The 27776-nt window shown below is 48.0% G+C and overlaps 1 protein-coding gene across 6 annotated transcripts in view; it reads right to left on the bottom strand.

The window, feature by feature from the left end:
• The window catches only part of Hr3 (nuclear hormone receptor 3 ROR-beta), a 181984-nt gene that overhangs the window by 73092 nt on the left and 81116 nt on the right, over positions 1-27776 (bottom strand). For all 6 annotated transcript variants that reach the window (XM_075893943.1, XM_075893944.1, XM_037423644.2 and 3 more), the window contains one exon: positions 434-519. In XM_075893943.1, coding sequence (XP_075750058.1) covers positions 434-519 — 86 coding nt within the window. The remainder of the gene's footprint in view (positions 1-433; positions 520-27776) is intronic.

Here is a 27776-nt window from a genome sequence, read left to right as displayed (position 1 = left end):
GCAAAAATATTAATGGCAGTACAAGCAGCAAGCTTGAGAACAGTTACAGATGAACAACGCTGCGCCCTCTCAAACTACCCGACATTTCAGTGAATTCGAAGATGAAAAATGATTAGCGAGCATCCCTGTCATGATGAGTTCGAAAGGCAGACTTTAGAATCGTAGCCGCAATGTTGCGAGTATCGTTTATATTACAAGCAAGGGCGATGAGAGCTATGCTAGTAGAACATACAGGACAGAATTCAAGTTGCCTTCTGTATGTTTAAACTTATTTCAGCAATTAGAGCGGCAATTCAGAGTTCAGCTTATGACGTATTGCGAACAGCCCAATCAGGGTAGAACAAAAGAAATTTTCCGTATTTATTTCTCTGATTTCATTGGCTAAACGATTTCATTGGGATGGCTCAGTGAACATCGGAAGTGCGAGACTTACCTTGCAGCCTTCACACGTGATAACGCCGTAGTGGACTCCAGAAGATTTGTCGCCGCAGACTTTGCATGGGATAATCTCAATTTGGGCTGCATATAAGAAAGAGGGAGAACAATGTAATAACAACGACAGGCTCGTCAAGTTCGTCATGCACCCGAAGGCCAAAACCATTTGAGATGTAACGTGCAAGCACCCTTCAACCCGAAAGAGAACATTGCTGAAAGATGAGGCGAGACAGAGGAGGCCCACAGGTGGTTAGCACGTGAAACGACACCAAGACGCTCAAAAAGAAATCGCCCACGCACCTCATCGCGTCAACTGCCAGTCACGCAGTTGCGATGACTTCGAAATACTTGTATAACCATGGCACAATGCTCAGGTTCATTCAAACTTTTGTATCGGGGCACGAATATGAATGAATGTAGTCGATAAAAGGTGACTTTTTTTGTCTCATTTTGCAGCACGCTTACCCAATGTGCAATACTTCATTGTGTCCTTTCGAAACTTCCTTCATTCTGACTCTATATTTATTTAGACCAAGCAGGCCGCAAAAGCACTCGCGAACTAACTTTACGAGCATCTGCCTTAAAGAGAAAGAACGGAGGAACTGCATGCTAGAGAATTCAATGCGCCTGCAGCAAGAATCTGACCCTGACGCAATTCTTGATTTGCGACAGCTATCCACCAAAAGTACGCTATCTGCTGTTGGATGTCAAACGGTGGCAGAGAGAAGAACCGGGCTCCACTTGTAAGCTTCCTCTCAACGGCTGCTGCAAGACTTCGCTGAGGTGTCCACGGCTTTTTCACTAGGACAGAGCAGTTTTGCGTGACCCCTTGTGCGAGAAAACAAACTGAAATGTCGTTTAGTGGTTTAAACGCCGTTTTCAGCTGTCGAGACGCGAGCGGTTCCCATTATGTATTTATTTATTTCAGTGCACAAAATATGTGCGATCAGATAGTGCAAGACAGTCAAAAGTAGCACGAAAATCAATGGAATACAATATGTATTAGAAAGAGCACGATTACAGATATTGCAGTAAAGTACCTTAAATGTTATCCCCATTTCAAAGGGAAACTAGGCTATATGAAATGTCGATTACATCGTACAAAAAAAAAAAATCATCCATCTTTATGGTTTGCACAATTCCGATACATTAGCATGCACTTGAATCTTGAAGGATGGTATATTTGTTACTTTTGTTCATTTAGTTATTTAAATAATTTTTATTTATTGTTACAAAATTCACTTACGACTATGACACTGCTTATTGAGCATTCTGAGCGCAGCCGTTTAGGTGTTTTGGTTTTGCGGTAAGTTGAAACAAATGCTTCTACTTGGGCGGCGCGCACCTCTAAATTTTGGTGCCGGCAGTGTGATCAGGTGCACCAGTTGCATCACTCACTCTTCAGAAAGAACTGTCTAATCATGAATTACATAGACGCATACCCGGTTTACATTAGAAAGTGAACGCCGTGAGTATCGTGACTTGCGCGCTCAATTTGGTGCATCCCGTTTCACAAGAAGACGAAGCGTTGCCCCACTCAACCTCGAAGGAAGCGAAAGCAGCAGAACTCACCGTAAATTCTGTCGCTTCTCCGCCTAAGTGGCCGGCGCAAAGAAATCGGTCCGAGACCGACTTTGCCGCCTAGTGAAAAACGGGTACTTAGCTACGGAGCAGAAACCTGGAGGCCTACAAAGAGGGTTCAGCTTAAATTGAGGACGACGCAGCGAGCAATGGAAATAAAAAATGGTAGGTGTAACCTTAAGAGACAAGAAGAGAGCAGAGTGGACTAGGGAACAAACGGGGGTTAAGGATATCATGGCTGAAATCAAGAAGAAGAAATGGACATGGGCCGGGCATGTAGCGCGTAGACAGCATAACCGCTGGTCGTTAAGGGTAACTAACTGGATTCCCAGAGAAGGCAAGCGGGTTAGGGGGAGACAGAAGGTTAGGTGGGCAGATGAGATTAAGAAGTTGGCGGGTATGAATTGGCAGCAGCAAGCACAAGACCGGGTTAACTGGCGGAACATGGGAGATGCCTTTGTCCTGCAGTGGACGTAGTCAGGCTGATAATGATGATGATGATGAAAAGGGGTGTTCTTTCCGCTGCACGGATTTGGCTCCACTAGCTAAAATCACACGGCCACAGATTCAACATGACGGCGAAGGCGTCGCGCTGGCTCGCATAAACCCGTGTAGCACGACGGAGCTTCACGGCCTCAATGAGGACGCGTTCATTTAGAGCCTGCTTTGGATCGCCGAGAACATTGGAAGCAGAAGAAGGTGCACCAGCATTGAGTCTGTATGCCCCAACGTGTCTCGTTTTTGTGCACAGCCAGCTGAATGCGCGGCAGCCGCCGCTGACGGTGCTGCGTTCGCTCGTGTCATTTCTGCTTGGATTTCTCCCAAAACAACGTTTGAAAAGCTGTTTTAGGGGCGAAGCTCCTTAGGGCGTGGGCTGTGCGTCCCCTGTAGCCTGTATGTAGCCACCTCTAGTTTAGTTCTTGCAGTGTTCACTAGATGGCGGTACCGTCCCCTGTATGTAGCCTCCTCTAGTTTAGTTCTTGCAGTGTTCACTAGATGGCGGTACCGTCTCCTGTATGTAGCCACCTCTCGTTTAGTTCTTGTAGTGTTTACTAGATGGTGGTACTTGTAGCTGATGATGAAAAGATGCAAGATGTTATAAACTAGAAAGCGGTACTTGTAGTTGATGAAAGACGCGAGATCTTATAAAATGGGAATGATGTCACATATGGCGCGTGTCATTGGTTGAAGGCAATCGTTCGATTTAGTGCGGCGACGTACGCTAGGGGGAGCGTTGTAATAAAATCCGTTCGCTGTTGGCGCGCGCTCGGAGTCGCCGGATGGATAAGGCTGCACAGCGGAGAGAGCGCAAGGCACAGACCATAAAGCCGTCATAATGAAGGGACATCGCAAGCCATCCATCGTCTAAGAACAAATAAAAGTTGATTTGTGTATATACACACACAGCGTTTCTCACGTCTTTACACTGGGCGAATTACACGGAAGATTCACAGTTTACCGATGAATCCCTCCGGAGCTTCGCCCATTCATCATCATTCACCCCGTGAATATGCCGTAATTTTTTGTAAGCATCAAATTCAAGGCAAATTTTATTGAAGAATAAGTCCTCTATACTCGTCTCTGTAGGTTGTTTCATTAGAATCAACTATCTTTTTATTTATTATTACCTTCCGCTGGTTCCCTCCTTAATTTGAAAGGATGTGCGCGTGACTCTCCTCTAGTCCGGCCGTGGAGGTGGCTACATACTACTACATACTACTACACACATCGCGGACGCTCGACCCACGGCTTAGGAAGATTCCCCCCCCCCCCCTCTAAAAAAGAAGCTTTTTCGCGTATAGCGCAGTTTCCAAAAAAAAAAAACACCTCTCTTACCACGAAACGGTGTTCGGTAGGCGAGAAAATGCGGATGGAGACGCCACCTTGACCTATCGTGTACTGCTGCTGGCTCCAATTGTTTCCTAGATTTACCTTGATCTCTCGACTACGGCAGCGTTTTAGCGCATAACAGTAGTGACGAGTGCGCATACTACAGCAGTGCGTGGAAGACGACGAGGGGCTTCAACTGTTGGGCTGTTGACGAAGACGTTCCAACTTGTTCTGCCCATTTTGCTGTTCCCTTGCCTCGTGTTTTCGACGACATTGGCGTACGAGACGTTCCCGAGCTGTGCCATAAAATGTTGTTCGACCTTTAAGAAGGTTTGCCTTGCAGCCGCAGATCAAATGTGATTTGTAGATTTTACTAATCCAGCATCAGATAGTGAAATATGATTGAAGATAAGCAGTCCAGCTTCATTTATGTCGAGGTCAAGGGTCACGCGTGGTGCCGTAGCTGTCCGCCGCTGGTGTCCGTAACCAGTATCACAAGAAATAAGAACTCATTAAATAAAAATCTTTCAGGCCACAATGGAATTCGAACCCGGAAGCGCTGCGTGCTAGCCCAGTATCCTTCCACTGAGCCACGCCGGTGGTTGGAACTCGCTTCTGAACTGGCAGGCTTGATGTCGGAAAAGGAATCGCGGTAATACGAGTAATAAAGCGCTTTACACCAGCAATGGACCAACCTAGGCGTCGCGCAATGCCAATAGCGTGACGAATGGGTCGTCCAAAGCTCCAACCCATTACAACAGCTTGTTGTTGATCACCTAATAACTGTGGCGCATACCCACTTCAGGCGTGATTCTTCATCGTCGTCACCCACTGCATAAGAAACGTTGCACGAAATTCCAAGCAAGTGTGTGCCGGTTACTATGCTTCTCCGAAGAATCACGAAGGATAGCCTAGTGAATTCCGACCTACTACGCAAAAAAGTATGATTATTTATGACGCAGTGGAAACCCAGCAAGTGTCCCTGTAGCATTTATTCAAACAGTGTTTAGAAAAGGCTCTCAAAGGCCGCTCTTGTAGCCTTCGCGGAGTGTGTGCAGTGCATTCCGCGTAGGCCAGGAGTTTTTTTTTTTTTTTTTTTTTCTGGTCACATTAACACGGAAAGACGAGTTGCGTGTTAGAACTAGGCACTTTCGCGTGTGCTGCGACTCTGTGCCATGTCTGACAGAAAAATGGAAAAGTCGAGCCCCTTCTGTCTGCCGCGCTGCCACTCGCTTCCATACAGAGCTCTCGCGCAATCCACAGCTTGAAAAAAAAAAAAGAAACTGCTGTACTGGCACTTCGAGAAGCGACTGTAATCTAAGCAGAAAAGTGTTAATTACGTTTACTTTGTTGAGCAGATGACAACGACGCCCGACTTAACGTGAAATGACATTACCGTGTACGATAGGTCGAGGCGAACTTCCTTCTGGCATACGTTAAATATACCTCTATATGTAGTGCCAGATTTGGGCGCACCTTAAAGAACCCCAGGTGGTCGAAATTTCCGGAGCCCTCCACTACGGCGTCTCTCATAGACTTTAAGCAAGTAGACTTAACTAAAAGGGGGTTATCTGATTGGTGGCTAAAGTCAAGGCATGAGTGAAAATTAAACTCTTGACTGCAAAGTACGAATCCTCAAATTACCTTTTTAAGAAAAAAAATAAATATAGTTTTGGGTTCAATCAGTATTACGGCTTGGTGGCGCTAGCCACCGCCCGATCTAAAGGGTACAGCCATATCCATCCATCCATCGTTAGGGTTCCTCGATGCGCGCTCTCCCCTCCGCCGCCTTGGCAAGGGGGCGCGCGCATCGAGGAACCCTAAAATCCGTTCGCTGTTGGCGCGCGCTCGGAGTCGCCGGATGGATAAAGCTGCACAGCGGAGAGAGCGCAAGGCGGCAGCAGCGCGCGCTCGCAGACAGAATCCCGATGTGCGAGCGCGCGAGGCAAGGGACATCGCAAGCCATCCATCGTCTAAGAACAAATAAAAGTTGATTTGTGTATATACACACACAGCGTTTCTCACGTCTTTACATGATGATCGACTGGGCGAATTACACGGAAGATTCACAGTTTACCGATGAATCCCTCCGGAGCTTCGCCCATTCATCATCATTCACCCCGTGAATATGCCGTAATTTTTTTAATTATTTCTTTGAAGTACTACGAGTGAATAACTAGGATTAGGCACGAGTGAAGTTTCTTTGATAGACACAATATTAATAAGATCTAACAGACAATCATGCCAAGGAAAGTATTCGCAACTTTGACGACCTATAGGTGGCGCGACTGTACACCCAACATGGCGGTCGTTGAAATACGATCACCCCGAGAGAGACTGTACCGAAAAGTACATGATTATATGGAAAGCAGACTTTCGGCGAAGAGTGCAATTTTTCGCGCTTCGGTGGCCCTTCCATTTATGTTGTTTACATAGCAGGGAAGCGCTATCATATTATATTAAGTAAATAAATGTCGGGTAGCACATTGGGCAAATAAATATGTGCAAAATTGTGAATATATTTAAGGCACACACGTACGCTCTTCACATTGCTGGCTGGGCGTAATCGCACGAAACGCCTGGTGTCATGTTGGATAAGTATTACAGTGGGAGCCCAAGTACAAGTTTCTCAGTAATATGAAAGACATTTTCGGAGACGCGCTTTATCTTACAGTTTTGCTTGCATTGCATTATGCGCGAAGCTTGTTCAGCTCACCTAAAGGCACAAAGTAGAATGAGCAGACGAAAAAAATTGTGGCTTTTCACAAGCACCAACTGAGGAATGCCATATTACCGGCAATGTGATTTTAGGGTGCTTTCTTGATTAGAAGAACAACAACAGAATATCAAGAGAATGAATTCGGCAAGCAGCGAACGAATCCAGTGGTAACATGCAATTATCACATTTTTGAGATGACGTTCCCGCTACTATTCTATATAAGTTTCGATGTTTTAGAAGTACAACAGATAGCAAGGTGTGGTAAAGAAACAACAAAAAATAAGCGCCCTCGACAAGTAAGACCAAACACAAATTGCTGCAGACGTGAAAGTCATGGAGGCACGAGGGATAACCGCCGTAATATAGCTCAATCGGTAGAGCATTAAATTCATTATTCGAAGGTCGCAGATTCGGTCCTTGCCCACAGCAAGCTATATTTTGATCCAATTTTCTTTCATCACGTTCACCGTTGCGAACCGCCGTGGAAATTGAAGGCTGCGCGACATGAGCCTGCTTGCGCTGCATGCTATACAGCACATTGCAGTTCATCGTACGCTTCAAATCCGAGCAAACAGAAGGTGACGGATCCGAAGAGGCCTTCTAGGTACGCGAAAATTCGCAACATTATCACACACGCTATAAAGAGAAACAAAGCACGCGACAGCAAAGGTATACGTTGGCACTTTTCGAATCGCGTCCAGCAGAAAACGAAGTCCCGTTGCTTTTTTTCTCAAGCCTATATATCAGCGGTCATGCAAGTTGCCAGCCTTCGCTTCATTGTCACGTTATGTGGCAACGATCATCGAACCAGCGCACCACTGCGTGTCCAGCATCGGCCGGTAAGCGAGGAGGGAGATCCCCGAGGCAGCCTGACTAATGGCCTGGATCGCATTTATTTTTTCATCGCTTCGCCGAACACGCGTTTATTTTGGAGGCTCTCCGGAGGGCGAGCTCGCTGGAAGCGGTCCAGGACGTCTTCTTTGACCCATACTTGTTTTGGTTTGGGACCGGGGGACTCCTCTGCTTACGCCTCGTCGTCACGCGCGGTGCATGGCTTGACTGCGGATAGTCAGTCTCGCGACTTCCACTGCACACGGCCGTGTACGCCACTTAGCTTCCATGCGTCCACCAACAATGACGCACGCGTTAGAAGCAAATACATGTCGTTCCCACAACGCATCTTTTTTTAAATTTCGGATTGTTTGCTAAAAGTGCTGGCGTTGAGAGACTAAAAACGAGTGTTATGGTGCCCAAGAGAGCATCGAATATATTTTTATTTCCATTACCTTAAAACACACACACTTTAGGTTGTGATATAGAGGAGGTGGCTTCTCAGTGGTGGGGCCACAGGAAGAGAGCAACTGGCGACGTACTAACGGCGGCAGTTATGCTCGTGGTGCACATCAGCAACGGAGAGTGAACTGTCATCGTCCTGCAGTGATTTCTGCAAATGCTGGACGCAGAGCTCGCAAACTATCTGGACTCGTAGGTCTGGAGCTGGCTTCAGCGGCGGAAACTTTAATAGAGCATTGACGCTAGGGAAACGACCTTTTGTTCACGAACCTCTGCCCGCCAGAGAGCACCAGCGAGTGTGCCACCGTGGTCGATCTGGCACATGATATTCGGCACCGGTGCGCCTCACTAACCCGTTTTCTTGGAAAATACGAACATAACACGTGCTGCCGATAACTTTGGTCCTTGTCCGACGATATTATTCGCACACGGGACCACAAGTATGGCGAATGCCGCTCTAGCACCCCTTGCAGATGACGTGACGTGAATGCCTCCCGTGTCCTTTCCCCATGACAGGTTTTGTCTCTCTGTTGCACAGTCGGAAGCCTCAGGGGCATCAAGATGCTGTCCTCATCAGATGTGAGTAACGCCAACAGCCATAATCGCGAATTGTGCTTGTTTTTTTTTTCTCTCCCCTTCACGGTTGAACAGCAGCGCTCAAAATAAGAACGAACAAAGCGTCCACTCTAATCCAGTGCTAACACTAATTACGCCGAGTAACGACGAGTTGCTTAAGGCCTGGCCGCCGCCTGAGGAAGGGGGTTACAGAGGGCCCGTCTCCTAGCCACCCGCCACCTTTGACCCCAGCAGGGACACTTCAATAAAGCTTATTCTCCCTGTCTTGAGAACTTCGTAACATATGAGCGCAGCGGCGGCATGAGCAGTGACGCAGCATCATTCGATGTTGAGCACGTCTTCAGACGATTCGGTGACGACTGCTTTTCGCAAGGACAGCCCGCAATACACGGGCGCACAGCGTGATATGCATGCCGCCGGCCAAGTTTCCGCGCCTCGTGAAGGTCCGCTTACGACCGTCCCACGAGAGAGGAATTCAACAACGACAAAGAAAAGCGCCGACCGAGTCGGTCACTGTATCGCGTGCTGCTGATGCTCCGATGTTTCAGTGAGCGAGTGCGTAATGCCACGCGGGGGCACCTAAACTAAAAACAGTCTCGCTTCTATGTCCCATCCGAGCGCGGAATGGGGCCACGGTGCGCCGTTTCCAACCGCTTTCGTATTATCTCTCTTTAAAACGGTGCCCTCCCCCGACGTCGCCTGGAAACGCTGAGTAATGGCTACCGCGGCGGGAACTCCCACCACGCGCCAGTTTCTCCTCCAAAGTTGCGTCACGTCGCTCCCTTCGGTGACAACCTTCTATTCAATTCCATTACCGACAGTGGCCGCGTCCTTCACCGCACATCGCCGCAGGCACTGGTCTGTATGTAAAGAAGCACAGGTCGTGAAACCTCGCCATCACACATAATAAAATACAAAAAGTTTTTTTCACGGAAATGTCCGCCGAAGAGCTAATAATCAGAATGAACGTACACACAACAACAAAACAGCGAAATTCGGTGTGTGTGTGTGCGTGTGTGTGTGTGTGTGTGTGTGTGTGTGTGTCGTCAAGACTGGAAAATAGGCAGCAGAGCCCGCGCTTCGTAGTATCAAAAGCTACAATGAGACGATGAGGGAGAGCTCACTGGAATAATTCATCATCATCATCATCATCATCATCATCATCATCATCATCATCAGCCTGACTACGTCCACTGCAGGACAAAGGCCTCTCCCATGTTCCGCCAGTTAACCCGGTCCTGTGCTTGCTGCTGCCAATTTATACCCGCAAACTTCTTAATCTCATCTGCCCACCTAACCTTCTGTCTCCCCCTAACCCGCTTCCCTTCTCTGGGAATCCAGTTAGTTACCCTTAATGACCAGCGGTTATCCTGTCTACGCGCTACATGCCCAGCCCATGTCCATTTCCTCTCCTTTATTTCAACTATGATATCCTTAACCCCCGTTTGTCCCCTAATCCACTCTGCTCTCTTCTTGTCTCTTAAGGTTACACCTACCATTTTTCTTTCCATTGCTCGCTGTGTCGTCCTCAATTTAAGCTGAACCCTCTTTGTAAGTCTCCAGGTTTCTGCTCCGTAGCTAAGTACCGGCAAGATACAGCTGTTATATACCTTCCTCTTGAGGGATAGTGGCAATCTACCTGTCATAATTTGAGAGTGCATACTGGAATAATTACGATGCTATAAACCATGCACGAATCTAAGCCGAGTGTCAAGGGCCAACGAAGCGATAGTGAATTAACTAAAATACTTTCCATCGGCTTAACTGAAGTCTCCGGAATATATCTCGGAGACAGAATGACTGTGTCGAATTTCACAAATCTGTGTAGGCGAATAAGACGTCTGCGTCCCACCTTTCGGTATTGCACAAGCGAACAGGCCGGAATGGAGGTCGCATAAAGTTCATATGGCATCTTGAACGTGGAAGGTCAACGCAAAACTTCTTCTTGAAAAGGTATCATTGGTACTGCAGGTATTTTGCTTTTGTATGCTTTTGTAGTGCCTTGATGCGCACACGGTAACCAAAATGTTAGTCAATTGTGGCCCACGGTTAGTTAAATTTAGTACCAAGACATGCAACAACTAACAAGGCAGTCAACTTTACTAACCTGCATTTTACTAGCTCGCCTGATTGAAAGGTTGGTGCCTTTTGTGACTGGTGAACGTTTATTATTTATACGCCGACTATTTGTTGTTGTTAACTTGTGCCCGTTATGAACAGGCTAGCACGCAGAAGAATATTGCGCAGTCTCACCGCGCAATCCATTTTTTTTAGGTGCTCCCGCAGACGCTGGCCTGAACTTTACTGAGCTTGAAGGTAAGATTCACAGAAGCAGACGTTATATGGCTTCATGCTCAACAAAACTGAGACTTTCCCACCTGCAGCTACACGGATGACGTCATCGGGAGAGCAAATGCGTGCTACATGTGCCTTGTTTTGAATATTGGTCAGTAAAGCCTGGGAAGAAGCTTTATTGACAGCGTCGCAGGTCTTCTAAATGCCTTCCGCGGCCCGCACGTTGCGGACAGGTGACACAACGCGCATAGTCACGTGCCGAGCGGCGACAAAGTCTGCTGCGATAGCTAATCTCTCAGCGCGCTCGCTTTTCGCGATTACGGAGGCGTAGCGGCCGGTGCGCACTGCAGGTGACGACGGTCTCGTTGAAGCGCTGCCTAACTGTGGTGAGCAAGGACGGTCAATGAACTCTGACGCCTCTCACTGTAGACGTTGGCTGGACACGTTTTTTTTTTTTTAATTGATAGAAGGCGACGCCATCCGGGGGCCTCGGTTATAATGTATTGAGGTTCAAGAGAGGGCGCGCTCCATGCGGTCGCTTGAAGCGGCCATTGTTGACAGGTCTCGCAGGTGGCACTGCGAGAGCGCGGGGCTGTGAGCAAGCCCGGTACTGGCCAGCAGTAGAGACGGGCAATTAGAAGACGTGGCTATTTTGCGCAAACGAGGGAAATGTTCAAGGGGAGCGCAAACTTTCGACTGTTTATACCCTGTCCGCTCCGGTGGAACTACGGTGCTCGGCTGCTGACCCGAAGGTTGCAGGTTCGATCCCGGCGGTCGCATTTCAATGGAGGCGAAATGGCATGAGGCCCGTGTACTGCGCGATGTTAGTGCACGTTAAAGAAAACCATCCGGTGAAAATTTCCGGAGCCCTCCACTACGGAATCACTCATCGTGGTTCTGGGACGTAAAACCCCAGATATTGTATTACATACTGTTTATTCTAAAATTACTTGAGCGCAATATATATGCAAATGCACGTGCGGCAAACAAAGCACACATCGGCAAAAAGGCCAGCATAGATCGGATAACATCCTGATCCTAATCTGACAACGTGCTCTCTGACTGCGAAAGGAACAAAAAGTGTCACTATTGCGTAAGAACCTCGTGCTTTAACGCGAAGAGCTTCTCGAGCAGAGCTTTCTGCTTCTCTGGATGCCATATACGGCTCGCACTTGTGGGAAGCGCAGTGGACCAGCAAATGTGCCGGCAAAAGGGGACAGCTCATGTTCCAGCTCATTCCCTCTTCTTCCCGCCTGGCTGGCATACGTCTTGCCGCAGGAAATTCGTCGACAGCACTCGTTGCATGTTTTGTGTTTGCGTGCTTCTTGCCGCAGCCACGTTGTTTTTACCCGTCATTGAGCGAAAAACAACAATTGGCATCAACTAGCCCAACAATTGACCATTTTGAAGCACATTTTGTAAGTGTCCCTTCAACATCGCACGATACGCGGGTCCACAAGGATGGAACCCGCGACCTTTAGGTCAGCAGAACTCGGTAACCGCTGCACCTACGCGGCGGACGACTTCCTCGGACAATAATGAATGATAAGCGATCTTCAATTTCTATTTCACATTAATAATTAGACAGCGTTCTTTACGTAGTCAGGCAATAACTACGAAAATGGTGAGGTTCATCGTGACGGTTTCGCGTCATATTTTCATCGGTTTACTTGCGTCTTCGTTGAAAGGGAGCAAAACTTCCGCCATTGGTCTCCGTGTTTTTCCGTCCTTTTTATGACAGCCCGCAATAGCCGGGCTCGAAGAAAAAATGGCAGATCTCACGTACAGTGGGAATCGATGATATGCGAAGCGCCAATGACAAAGTTTGATAGGTCACTCTAAAATCAGCACACCGTTATGAGGCGGACGTAAAATATACCATGCATGACTTCCATGGTTGTTTTGAAATGAGAGCGCACTACTTATACGCGGACAGAAAAACAGGGACAAGCGCTTGTCCATGTCTTTCTGTCCGCGTCTAAGTAGCGCGCTCTCATTTGAAATAACCATGTATCACCAACTCACTTAATCAATCATAACGACTTCTATGTCATGATTATCATGCTTGGGCACGACATTTACCTTCGTCGTCTAATAACGTCACGTTAGACCAAATTCGGTATATGTGGATCTAACAAACGGCCGCCAGCGCGCTATAAGCGTAGCAAGTAGTCATGTTTTACATGGCACGCATGTCCTGATTATCATGTTTGGACGTATCATTTACCTTTGTCATCCGTTCACGTCACGCGATACCCAATTTGGTATATGTGAGGCTATAGCGAAACAGTGTATGTTTAAATGCTAGCAGAACGTTCGAATAACACACGTACGAAGAATAACGCTGTAATACGTCTGAACGTGACCTACCAGACCTTAGAGCGGTGTCGCGCTTTTACCATAAAAACTAATCTCTGCCTACTGAAAATCATTTTTGTGATCGACTCCGGTGAGATCTGTTCGGGCGCCCGTACAAGTATGACCACCACAATCCCGTCGCCGAGTCAACAGAAAACGCTCGCGGCCGAAATTCCCGCCTACCATATCACAAAGTGCCAAATCCTTGACAAACACCGCGGCATGTTTTTCCGTGTGCAGACATTATTCACTGTAAAAACGCCCAGTAATGATATTGTGATAGTATCACCGCTTAGTTTCTAAATCATGTCAGCGCGAAGCGATGAAAAAAAAGGTGGGTAAGCAGTGGGAGGGGGGGGGGGCAAAAAGAAATCCGAGCAACCTCCCCCCCCCCCCCCTCCATACTCCAACCCTTGGCTACGATACTGGACGGAATGCGTTTCACCGCAACGACTGCTGCCCCCAGAGATCCGCTCTTAATGTACATCTTGGAGGTCGTGCATAAACTCTCCCCACAAACGCTTGAATGGGGTTTAACGCGGACGGCCGCCTAACGCACCTGGATTGTCGGTACGCATTCCCTTCATCGCTCTCAAACAGCTGAACACGTTCTTTGCCAAGTTCGTCCTGCACATTTCGTCCACTTTCATTCTCTTTGCGCAAGGAATGTTCGATTTGGCGTGCGCAGGGGAGTGCGGGGCCTGAGGGGGACCCTGCGCGTGCTCATCGATTTGGTCAAGAGCGCCGTGATGTCACGTTTCACGGCTTTTTCGACTAACTGAATGCGTTCCTCCGAAGTGGACATATCCACAAGGGCTGTGTTCCAATTATTAGATAGCACGTAGAAAGTCTACGTATACTGCTTAGAAGACAAGACAGCACTGAGCCCACGTTGTCCAAGAACTGGAACACTTCTGGACGCCTTTAACGCGACAATGCGCCACCTCACGTCGAAAAAAAAAGCTAAAATAAACAAACGTAACAGTTTATTTTCTGGCTTATTTCGTGTTGAAATCTAAAATAATTAAACGTTACTAACATTAGGCTACTGTAGAAGCGTCTGCTTCTGTACAGACGATCATTCCGGCGAGATCCTATCTATCTGAGCGATTCGCTGAGCCGCCATCTTCTTTAGACAGCAAAGTAGCCAGCATCATATTTGTCTACGATGCGGTCTTCTCGGAGCTGTCTATTTTGCTGGGTACGTGAGAATTAAAATGAGACTCAAGATGGCCGCCGTCCATTTAGCTGTCTGTTTAGCCGTCTACAGTGAGTATTGAAACACACCCTATAGGTGTACCCAGCCAGAAATGCACCCCTGGTGGATCTTATTTAATTTCAGGTTTTTCGGCAAGTCAAAGATTCTCTCGCGGTTACACATGCAACTGCGGCCTTATAATTAACGCCCGTTGCTTTACTCTGCAGGGATGTGCAGATCAAATAAAAAAGAAATCGAATCAAGGGGCATTGCAAAGGTGAGTGGTTGAAATAACTTTGTTGGGTGCACAATAGACGCGAGTTTACTCAGCGTCACCTGGCTAAGCCCTCTGAACGGCCAAGATTTGAAAGGTGAGGTCCTGGGCCTTATAGTAATTTGATTGACCACTTCCTCCACACCGGCATGTAAGCCGTGTCAATATCGTTCCCAAAAAGACAGCACGAAGTTAACGCACTGCGTCAGCGTGCGCCTCCTGCCGCGTGCCGAACGGAAACTGCGAGCTAAAAGACACCGGTTATTATAATGCGTTGGCAAAAACAAAAGGCAGCACTTCCTGGGGAAGCGACCACCATATCTGGGCCAATGGGTCGACGCCCGCGAATCGGCAATCAGTATGCATTGCAGTGGCCGCCGCTGTTGCTGCGGCAGCAGCAACCCCTGGCAATGCAAATGCACTTGCTACTGCAGCACCTCTTTTTGCAATGTGACCCTATTCGAGGGTGCAGTGCGCGTCGAGTGAGTAAAGCGCGCATTTGTATATTCTGAGCACAATGTATCAAATGGAAACATGGGCTGCCGCAACTCGCGTCTCTTTCTGTCCACTCAGCCACTCCTTGAACTGGACGCATCCCTGCTTGCGATTACAGCTCAATCAGAATAAAGGACGCCAACGGGCTTTCCACCAGATTGCGTCACGTGCGGAATCGAGCCTGTTACACCGAATTGGTGAGGGCGTCATGTGAAATGCTGCTAGCGTCGCGGCTCTGTCAGTCAAAACGCTGAAACATTGATCACGGCAATGGCCCCGAACCACGATCTGATTATGAGGGACGCCTTAGTGGAGGGCTACAGAAATTTTAACCACCTAGGGTTAAATTAATTGAGGGACACTAAACAAAATATACAATTCGGCGTAGATTTTAGGGGCAGAGCTCCTCTTAGTTTAATCTTGTCTTTCGTGAGGCGTAACCGGCCAGACACACAGACAGAGATACGGAAGGACAGACAGACAAATAGGCGGAAGCAGACAGATACACGGACAGACAGTAAGACAGACAGACGGACGGACGGACAGACACACGGACAAACAGACGGACGCTTCGCCCCAATCATCATCATTTACTCCGTGGATATGATGTGCCTTTTTTATTAAAAAAAACATTCCAGAGGCCTCATAGTGCTTGTTTCAAGCCAAGGAAATGTCCACTAGTAAAAAAAATGGCCCTTTATTGGTCCGCCAGCTGCAATTTAAACCACACGCCTCTCAAAGACTCGTGCGTGTAACCACTTCCCACTGCCGCTTCGCCAGCGCCTCTTTTTATCTGGTAACTTTGCTCAACCACCGGAGAAGCACGCAAGAAGGCTTCCTCTTCAGCTTGTTTTGCTTGCGTTGCAATGAGATGCTTTCCGCCGAAGCGTTTATATACTAGCGCACTGCTGTGTAATGTAAGGAAGCAGCATGCCGTGAGTGTGGGAGCCCCATGTACTTCGCACCGTTCGCCTCTGGTGCGCCGCCGACACCTCTCATGCTGAGGGCGCCTGCAGATACCTCTGCCTAAAGTAATTGTATATGCTATCCTACATGAAGGTGGCATACACAGTAACTCTAGGTTGCTTTCAACTGAACTCCGCCCACAGTCAGGAGTTCACCGCCTGCATCGGGAAGGCAGCATCATAGCGCCGGAACGAACGTCTGTGCAAACTTTGACATCGCTTTGCTGGTTTGTTCTGTTTTTGTCGCTTCATTGGGGTGATATTTATTCGAGCCGCTGAATCGAAGAGGCACTCGATCCCTTGATCGGATAGACCCCGACCATTTGCAATCGTACCTCAAATGTGGCCCCGACTTCTGTTCTTTCAGTCATATGCTCCGGCTGTGCCCAGCCAATAATTTCTTTCCGCCCATCATGAAGGAGCAATGGGATGCATCTTTGAAGAGCAGCAGCCTTACACACAACTCCAGGCCGTCCAGAGGGCTCACGACCTCGCAACGAAATTTCGACTTCTGGTCACCGTGGGGGGAGCCACCGACTTGATACAAGGGGGGGGGGGGGGTATGGCATCCCTAAACATTTGTCCCTCAGGACCTGAATAAAGTTCATGACGTGTCATGTCATGTCACTGAGTACATGAATTGGAATTGCCGCCTTGAAAGATTGAGCGGTTGTATCACGCGTGCATGCATGTTACGCTCCGTGCAGTGCTTTGAGTGTGCGTTTACGGAGCTCGTCGCACGCCTCAAATTCGACAGGTTGGTTCACACCGGCGACTAGCACCGGTCGTGCGACCATTCGACTGGTGACAAAAAAGCGACTGATGTTCACACCGGAAGAGGCTGCATGCGAGCAAGCGGAAGTCACGTCCGGATCTCGTTCTCAGCGAGAAATCAGGAGACCGGCGCCGACCAGCTGATCACGAGATCGCCTCCAGCCACGTTAGGGTGGCCACGTGGCTAGGGTGGGGAGCTGGTTTGTTCTGTTTTTGTCGCTTCATTAGGGTGATATTTATTCGAGCCGCTGAATGGCTAGGGGAGCCACCCTAGCCACGTGCCTCCAGCCGAGTGAGTGGAGCCAAGCCAGTGGTATGTTGCGAGCTTAGCGGCCGCGCCATGAGGCGTCGCCACCATCGAAACGACGACACCGCACCGCCGGTGTAGGTATACGAAACCGAACGAGCCCCCCCCCCCCCCCCTTTTTTTTTCGACAATTCTATTTGTAAGACTTGAACATAGTAGGCGTAAAAAAAACGTCTCTCATTTAATGTTAGGCATTCAGAAGCATGCGCAATGCGAACGCGTAGAAAATTCCAAAGTGACGCACTTTAGGTGGCAACGCCGACCAGAAAGCAGAGTCGCGTAGTCGCGCCGCACTGCTCGTGAAAGGCACGCGGATATGTTGATACCAATTACAGAAAGTTTGCCGATGTCACTGCCGCGGATGTCACTCCCTTGGCGGAGCGCACTCGGAGCTCCGCACTTACTAAATGCGAGGCATTCCTTAACGAACTTCGGCGACTTTGAGCGTATCTATCTATATCTATCTAGCCACCTACGACATTTACCGCTCCTGGTCGTTTCGATCATGGTACCAATACCAAAATTGGTATGGCATAACATCACTGTATGACGAGCATAAGTGCCTAGTCATAACATGAAAATCATGGCATGTATGTCACGAATGTGATGATTTACATTTCTTGGTCTTGCTGCTCTTGCGGTGATTATAATCACATGACATGTTGCATCACCGGTATGATGAAGTATGACTGCATGGCGAACACAAGCGACAGACCCTGACATGAAAATTATGACATGCGCGTCATGTAACAACATGACATGCCACGCTCACGATGCGCTCGCGGCCGTTTCACAAGCTTCACATATACCAAATTTGGTATTACGGGACGTGAATGGATGACGAAGGTAAGTGACCGGTGCAAACATGATACACTCATAGCGTGCTCGCGGCCGTTTAACTATAGTTCCACATATACGAAATTCGGTATTACATGACGTGAATGGACGACGAATGTAAATGACACGTCTAAAAGTGATAATTATTATATACGTGTCATGTAAAACATCACTACATGCTAAGGTCATAGCAAGCTGGCGGCCGTTTCGCTAGCTCCACATATACGAAATTTGATATCACCTAACGTGAATAGACGAAGGAAAATGACGCGTCCAAACATAATAATCATGACATAGAAGTCATGTACGACGTAATTTACCTCCACCTCGCAACGTTGTGCTGATTTTAAAGTGACATATCAACCTTGCTCATTCGTGTTTCGCATGTCATCGGTTCCCACTGTACGTGGGATCTGCCAATTTTTGTTTTCGTCCGCTCTCACGCAACGTTCCCACAGCATCTTGGAGTTCAATTCGAGCTAAGAAGAAAATATTGTCATGGCGCTGATGCGCTATGCCATGGTGTCAGCGCTGGCAGCACAGAAGCCTCCAAAGAAAAAAGATGCCGATGGTTGGTGTGACCGTCCCTTCGCTCGCGACAGTTGGCCGGCCATGGCAAGCCGCCTGCCTCCCGAGCTGCGCTCACACGACGAGGAGTATTTCCGTGAGCGACGTACCTACAAACTTTCTTTGAATTTAACTTGACTTGCCACCGCCTCCAATGCAGCATAAACGCGTCTAGAACGCGCTGTCTTTAGGCAGTGCTAAGGCATTCAGCACAAACGGGTTCCAAATGCAGTGCATTCAAGGCGACGGCAAGTCGAGTTCAAAAAAAATTACGGCATATTCACGGGGTGAATGATGATGAATGGGCGAAGCTCCGGAGGGATTCATCGGTAAACTGTGAATCTTCCGTGTAATTCGCCCAGTCGATCATCACGTAAAGACGTGAGAAACGCTGTGTGTGTATATACACAAATCAACTTTTATTTGTTCTTAGACGATGGATGGCTTGCGATGTCCCTTCATTATGACGGCTTTATGGTCTGTGCCTTGCGCTCTCTCCGCTGTGCAGCCTTATCCATCCGGCGACTCCGAGCGCGCGCCAACAGCGAACGGATTTTATTACAACGCTCCCCCTAGCGTACGTCGCCGCACTAAATCGAACGATTGCCTTCAACCAATGACACGCGCCATATGTGACATCATTCCTATTTTATAAGATCTCGCGTCTTTCATCAACTACAAGTACCGCTTTCTAGTTTATAACATCTTGCATCTTTTCATCATCAGCTACAAGTACCACCATCTAGTAAACACTACAAGAACTAAACGAGAGGTGGCTACATACAGGAGACGGTACCGCCATCTAGTGAACACTGCAAGAACTAAACTAGAGGTGGCTACATACAGGGGACGGTACCGCCATCTAGTGAACACTGCAAGAACTAAACTAGAGGTGGCTACATACAGGCTACAGGGGACGCACAGCCCACGCCCTAAGGAGCTTCGCCCCTAAAAAGGGGGGGGGGGACACAGCGTATCTACGGAGTGAATGATGATGGGTGGGGCGAAGCGGCCGTCAGCCCGCCCGCGCTTCCGTCCGTCCGTCTGCTCGACCATCCATGCGTCCGTCCGCCTGACCCTGCGTCCGTCCGTGAGTCCATGCGTCCGCCCTTGAGTCCATCCATCTGTCTGTCTGTCTGTCTGTCTGTCTGTCTGTCTGTCTGTCTGTTCGTGCGTCTATCCATCCGTCCGTCTGCTAGTCTGTCTGTCCATCTGTCCGCGCGTCCATCAAGTGAACACTCCAAGTACCACCATCTCCCATCTCGCATCCACTGTGGCACATACCCACTCTAGGGCGGGTATGTGCCGCCAGTGGCTACATCTACTAGATACATACAAGAGATGGACAGACCCACGCCTTAAGGAGCTTAGCCCCTACAAACTATTCCGAATACGGGAGAAAATTGTGCACAATTCATTTTCTCTTTATTTTGACGGCGTTTAGCTTCTTGCGAATGCGCCCACGTAAATTCGACACTTTGCTTGAGCTGCAGCGCCCCGCTATCTCGAAGCCAAGTTCTCGTGGCAGCCATGGAGGCACAGACCCAAATGAATGCACCCGTTTGTATCTGGCGGCAGGAGGCCCGCACAATAAAAAACAAAACGAGCCTGGATATATAGAAATACTGACGTCACTTCTGGGCATCGCTAATTGGTTCCAGCAGCGTTGCGACAGCAGTCACGTGACTGAAAAATCGGTCAGGAAGCGACTAGCCAAAGCAATCGCTTTGCGACCGTTTGCGACCAGTCGCAAATGGTCGCGCGACCAGTGCTAGTCGCCGGTGCAAACCAGCCGTCACGCTGAGCCGTGATAGCGCAACCGGCCTTGCACACCAGTACATTTGATAATCATATCAAATGGGGGTTGCTAGCACGAGGCGAGAATCTAAAAAAACTGAAAAAGCTAGGCGAGAAGTTCAACTTGCTTCGCAGCTCACAGGAGATTAAGCTAAGCTAGCTGCCTCACAGCTGTCAGCAGTGATGCTCCAGTGGTGCGGAAGGCATCACCTTAACCTTATCAGGCGTTTTAGTGCCGTGTCATCTTCGTTTCTTTTTCGCACGCCACGAAGTTAATCGTTCATGACAGCACGCGTTTGCTACTGCCAGCATGGATATTCCAAGAAAAATCATCTATCTTTCATTGCCGACTACGTAGAGCACAGATCACGTGTGTGGCTTCATTTCGCACTACGTATAGAGGTATATTTAACGTATGCCAGAAGGAAGTTTGCCTCGACCTATCGTACACGGTAATGTCATTTCACGTTAAGTCGGGCGTCGTTGTCATCTGCTCAACAAAGTAAACGTAATTAACACTTTTCTGCTTAGATTACAGTCGCTTCTCGAAGTGCCAGTACAGCAGTTTTGTTTTTGTTTTCAAGCTGTGGATTGCACGAGAGCTCTGTATGGAAGCGAGTGGCAGCGCGGCAGACAGAAGGGAAAAGGCTCGACGTTTCCATTTTTCTGTCTGACATGGCACAGAGTCGCAGCACACGCGAAAGTGCCTAGTTCTAACACGCAACTCGTCTTTCCGTGTTAATGTGACCAGGAAAAAAAAAACTCCAGGCCTGCGCGGAATGCACTGCACACACTCAGCGAAGGCTGCAAGAGCGGCCTTTCAGAGCCTTTTCTAAACACTGTTTGGATAAATGCTACAGGGACACTTGCTGGGTTTCCACTGCGTCGTAAATAATCATACTTTTTTGCGTAGTAGGTCAGAATTCACTAGGCTATCCTTCGTGATTCTTCGGAGAAGCATAGTAACCGGCACACACTTGCTTGGAATTTCGTGCAACGTTTTTTATGCAGTGGGTGACGACGATGAAGAATCACGCCTGAAGTGGGTATGCGCCACAGTTATTAGGTGATCAACAACAAGCTGTTGCAATGGGTTGGAGCTTTGGACGACCCATTCGTCACGCTATTGGCATTGCGCGACGCCTAGGTTGGTCCATTGCTGGTGTAAAACGCTTTATTACTCGTATTACCGCGATTCCTTTTCCGACATCAAGCCTGCCAGTTCAGAAGCGAGTTCCAACCACCGGCGTGGCTCAGTGGTAGGATACTGGGCTAGCACGCAGCGCTTCCGGGTTCGAATTCCATTGTGGCCTGAAAGATTTTTATTTAATGAGTTCTTATTTCTTGTGATACTGGTTACGGACACCAGCGGCGGACAGCTACGGCGCCACGCGTGACCCTTGACCTCGACATAAATGAAGCTGGACTGCTTATCTTCAATCATATTTCACTATCTGATGCTGGATTAGTAAAATCTACAAATCACATTTGATCTGCGGCTGCAAGGCAAACCTTCTTAAAGGTCAAACAACATTTTATGGCACAGCTCGGGAACGTCTCGTACGCCAATGTCGTCGAAAACACGAGGCAAGGGAACAGCAAAATGGGCAGAACAAGTTGGAACGTCTTCGTCAACAGCCCAACAGTTGAAGCCCCTCGTCGTCTTCCACGCACTGCTGTAGTATGCGCACTCGTCACTACTGTTATGCGCTAAAACGCTGCCGTAGTCGAGAGATCAAGGTAAATCTAGGAAACAATTGGAGCCAGCAGCAGTACACGATAGGTCAAGGTGGCGTCTCCATCCGCATTTTCTCGCCTACCGAACACCGTTTCGTGGTAAGAGAGGTGTTTTTTAGGAAACTGCGCTATACGCGAAAAAGCTTCTTTTTTATGGGGGGGGGGGGGGGGGATCTTCCTAAGCCGTGGGTCGAGCGTCCGCGATGTATGTAGTAGTATGTAGTAGTATGTAGCCACCTCCACGGCCGGACTAGAGAATAGTCACGCGCGCATCCTTTCAAATTAAAGGGAACCAGCGCAGGTTAATAATAAATAAAAAAGATAGTTGATTCTAATGAAACAACCTACAGAGACGAGTATAGGGGACTTATTCTCCAATAAAATTTGCCTTGAATTTGATGCTTACAAAAAAAACTGGTATCAGAAGGACGCTCTTTGAGCACTATCTGACCAGAAACGTTTGCCACGTTAAACTCGCTGTGCGAAACCTCCTTGGTTTTAGCAAGGTTTAGCGAGGGTTGGGCCACAGTGCCATGGATATAGTGAACTAGTATATAGCCATGAACTAGAGGCGGTGAAAGGTGGGAAGTAGGCACGAAGCACAGGCCGTAAGAAAGTGCGCGAGTGCCACCCCTCGTTTAGTCCTTGGAATGTCCGCTGGATGGCGGTACTTATATGTGTTGATACATGATGAAAAGATGCGAGATGACGGTACTTGGAGTGTTCACTAGATGGATGGAATGACAGACAGACAGATGCACGGACGGACGCACGGATCGATAAACGAACGGAAGGACGCATGGATGCAGGGATGAACGCACAGACGGACGGATGGATGGACGCACGAACGGACGGACGGATCGGCGTACGGACGGTCGCACAGACGGACGCATGAACGGACGCTTCGCCCCACTCATCATCATGCACTCCGTAAATATGCTGTGATCATGCACTCCATGGATATGCTATATCCCTTAAAAAGAAAGAAAGAAAGAAAGAAAGAAAGAAAGAAAGAAAGAAAGAAAGAAAGAAAAAAAAGAGGGCTACAAAAGAGGAATAGCTCGGGCCACGCTGCCCCTATATTTGCCTAAGAGGTTCGGCTAAGAGGGGGGTCGGGAAGTCAGCCCCAGACATTGACATAGAAACCATCGTCAGTTGTACAACTAAAGAGGACACTCGAGAAGGAACAGACCAGTAAAGGCGTACACTAACAACTGATTTCACTGAAGGAAGATCCACACCTTTATACATCAACACGCTGCGCAGGCGCACCGTAATATTAACCAATATAGCTGGACAGTGCTGAAATTCAATTTTTTTCGCGCCTTGTTTAAGCCTTTTTTTTCTATATTGGTTGGCGTTACGGCGCGCCTGCGCAGGGTGTTGATGTATAAAGGTGCACCCTTCCTTCAGTAAAATCAGTGTGTGCCTGCACTGATCTGTTCCTTGTCGCGTGTCCTCCTTAGTTGTACAACTCGTCTATGTCAAAACGCCAACTCGGCCAACATACGACAAAGTATACATTGACATATTACGGAGGCGGGGGATGAACTCCTGCGCACGCCTATGCTGTGTGACGTCACTACAACTTTCGCTGCCCTTCCTAAAGTGCTACGTCAATGCTGGACGCACTAGCGATGGGCCTCGATCGGGAGAATGGTCATTTAGGTAAATCTTGGAAGTGAATTAAAGTATCTTCTAAACATTTGCTCTGTCCGACCATTTGTGTGAAGGGCCCTTACATACAGAGGAAACCATGCAAAGGAGGCTTGTTATAGCCTCGAAATTCGATGGCCCCACACCTTTGATATGTACCGAGCCATGATTTTCGAAGAGGCAACGTACAGAGGGACACAAAATAGGCACACATAAACACAGCTTTGTGTTTTTATGTGTGCCTGTTTTGTGTGCTTCTGTCTTCGAAAATCATGCTCCATGAGTAGCGCGCTTGCGAAGAGCGCCGAGACGGGAGAGAGTGCGCCCGTCAGATCTGCTGGACGCCCGCCTTCATATAGGGTAAAAGTGACTCTAACCTTATTCTTTACTCATGATCCAATCAATGTTTCAGCCTTAATATGCGGGTTTTTCTATGAGGACATTGCTGATGAATTGAGAACCCAATCTCCCGGATAAGGTTTTTGAACGGGCTAGTTGCTGCCGATCCTTAACAGCTCGCAGCGCAGACACGGACGAAGAAGGGAGCACCCGAAGACCAGCGCTGTGTCCCTTCTTTGCCCGTGTCTCTGAGGGGTGCGCTGTGAGCTATTATCCCAGATAAGCCCGCGCACTTTACGTCACAGAGTAAAAAAATAGCTTGTGCTTTCAATCTCTCTCGAGGACTTACGATCTGTCATTTTCAGTATGAAATGTAAAAACGTCTGCGGGTATCGTTGGCCGTTCTATAACTGACTTGCGCCGTAAATTTAATTGCACCCATGAAGTTGTACTAGCAATCATAAATCGCCATTACTTCCGTAGTGGAGCAATTCCTATAAACTTGAAAACAGCAATTGCTATGCCGCTGCACACAAGCAACGCGTGTGATAATTTAGAAAATTATCGCCCGGCATCAATTTTGCCTTTTATATAAACTAGAAAAAAACATGTATTGTTAACGATGACAAGCTTTGACTATAGGCACAACATGTTAGCGCCCTGTCAGTATAGTTTTGGACAGGGAAGAAGCACTCAAGCAGGCGCTGTTGAAAGACTTCTCTGAGTGCAGCGTTCGATTGCACTCCTTCTTGATTACAGCAAGGTTTTCGATAGTGTCCATCACGCCACATTATTATTGGATAAACTTTTTTTTCAATTAGGCTTTAGCCGTTAGCAAATTTCCTCCAAGAGAGGCGTCAGTTTTGTACATCAATACTGCATGGTGCGCTCTACACAGATCGATTCCTAGTCCGTTGTTATTCAATATTTTTGTGAATGACCTTCATGCAACGCGATACCGCTTTCTCTATTGTATCAATATGCCGATGATACGGTGATGTTGACGTCTGCCAACAACTTTCATGAGGCGACTGCTCCTCTGCAGTCAGCTGTCACTAAACCCATGGATTGCTTTCGAGACTACCTTATTAATATAGTTGTGTCAAAAATAATCTAATCTGCTCTCTAAAAAAATGACTCACTTCGCACTGTTCATCTTGCTCTTCTTCGCTTCGTGAAGCACCTTAGCTCATACAGCAACCTTTCTTGGAATAGGCATATGGCTTGTTTGCACAAGACTTCGCACTGTTTCGTGTCTGATATATGTATGCCGTTTTCAGTACGGAAGATGATAACAGGCGCTTTATAGGCTGCAGCGTTATAGATTTCCGGGCACTGTGCTCTCCGACGGCAAAACAGATTAGACAGATTACTACGTTGGACATTTAAAAATGTATCTTATGGTCTGAACATTAATTCCGAGCGAGACATCTTTAAACATCTCTAAACGCCAAACTTCAATGATCTTTGAATGCCAACGTTTCTCTTAAAATATTTGTGTTAAAAATAATTCCTTAGTTCGTATGTTACTTCCCGTTCTTTGAGGCCTGAAGTCCGCATAGAGACCACGGTGTTTAACAAGGTATGGAGCTATAGAACACGAGTCCAGCGTACTTCAATGTACGCTGTGGACCTTCCTTCCGGATTTGTGCCGTAAAAACTAAATATAAATAAAAACAAGTCGTTTGATATATTGCTTGGCAAATAGCTTTGTTCAATATGTTTGCTTAAGATACATCACCGTAATTCAGTTTCTTGCTGACTATCAATTTTTAACTATTGTGTAATGGTAACAACTGCTATTTTGCCCTGCAGCTCCTTTTCAAATTTTCACGTTGTATATTTTTTTCTTTCTGTCCTATCACCTCTGTTATGCAACGAATTTACAACCATGTAACGAGTTCGGTTTGTTTTGGTGTCTGTCAGGCTCTGCCACTTAAGCTACCGATTGGCAGGCCTAGCTGGACATACTACTACTTTAATTGTTGAAATGAAAGTTCATTATTATTATTATTATTATTATTATTATTATTATTATTATTATTATTATTATTATTATTATTATTATTATTACACGGCTGTTTGCCTAATATGCGCCGCTTCGCACAGCGCAGTTTCAACGGCACACAGAACGGCCCAAAGGCGTCGGAAATGCAGCGTGCTTCGTGTCGACATCACCGCGCCCACGTAACTGCTGCAGTGACATGCCGTTGTATAAGACGCATCACCTGGAAAAGCCTCGGGGTTTCGCGATTTCCAGCAAAGGCCGGCCGCGAGCGACTTTCCGTCTTTCGAGGCACGTAATAATTACGGGCACGGCAGGGAAGAGAAAAGAGATATCGCTTCCTTCCCCGACCTCTTCTTGTAGCACGGCGCTCACCTGACGCAGAAACGACGCCTTCGCGGAAGTGATGCAAGATAGAGGCGACGCGGAAATGCGGGTCGCCTACTTCCCGCTTCCGCTTCCTCATGTGTTCGCCCTTTTTCTTCTTTCCCCTCTCTCCTCGTGCAGGCCTCTTTGGTGCCTCCTTTACTGTCGTGAGGCGGGCACAATAACCGTTCAACTAGACGATAATAAGCGGCGTGCCAGCAATGAAGGAAGAAGAAAGTGTCGTGCATAGTACGTGCGTGCGTAATAAAGGGAGCAGCCACGGCGGCGATTCCGCTGTGCGTTCTGCCGAGATCGATATTTTTAGAGGCTCATTCGTTCTCGCCTCATTCGGCCACTTCAGCAGGCGCAGTTATCGCCGTGCATGCCCTTCGCTCACCGGGGCAGCGTCGAGCGCAGGTGCGCTCCATGATCGCGGACGGTCCCGCCAGAGACGGCGGAGAACGAACAGATCGCCTCGATCACCGGGCCTCTCGCTGCCCCAAAGGAGTGAAGCACGGCTAGGTTAATTATCGGTGATGATATTGCTCGTTTTAGGTTACTTGCCGTTGCTTGAGGCACTAAGTATATATACGCTACTGAAGTCACGGCGTAAAAACGCGCGAAACAAGCTATACAAATTAAAGAAACCGCTACGGCGTGTTTTTACATGAATGTACTGCACGTGGTGTGTTATTCAACACCTAACCACGGTTATGTACACGCATCTCCAAAACTGACCTCGCATACGCATCCTGCTGTCCACTATTCCTCCGCAGCAAACAAAGTTTCTCGTCACTGATTTGCCTATGCAGAATCAATAAGGGCACAGATGTTGCTTTTTGCAGCTTGTCACTGCCCTTCTATCGATACCAATAAGAGTAACGACATGTCAAGCGGTCAGCGTGCACGACCCGGTGCGAGTAGAAACATCCCCAATGTGCTGCTTCACATTAGAGTTGGTCTTCTACTGACGTCATCGGAATGACGGACGCCTTTCCTCGGTGAAGGAGGCCGCCAATAACCTTGGCAGGCGCATCGCCGTTCCTGCAGCGACGACCCAGAAACAAAGCATGGCAGAGCCATGCAAGACGACGAACGGAAACGAGGTCAAGTTTTCGGCAGGCCCTCCTCCTCGACTCACACGCCGCAGCTATATAGACCAATATGCTCCGAAAGCATACCTGCAGTAAAAAACCACGCCCGCACTATATCATTTCCGAAACGCACGCCAATTCGTGCGCAAACAACAGCCAGCCCAGCAATTTCCTAGACGTAATGTCGCGACGCATACAAAGCAGCCGAAGTTTATGGGCATGTAGAGCATCCCGCGTGAATAAAACACAGTTCGTTTGGGCAAGAATGTAATAGCACT

The sequence above is a fragment of the Rhipicephalus microplus genome, chromosome 4, assembly GCF_043290135.1.
Source record: "Rhipicephalus microplus isolate Deutch F79 chromosome 4, USDA_Rmic, whole genome shotgun sequence".
NCBI classification, from domain to species: domain Eukaryota; kingdom Metazoa; phylum Arthropoda; class Arachnida; order Ixodida; family Ixodidae; genus Rhipicephalus; species Rhipicephalus microplus.
The sequence above is the reverse complement of the archived record's forward strand: the minus strand, read 5'-3'. Positions and strand labels throughout refer to the sequence as shown.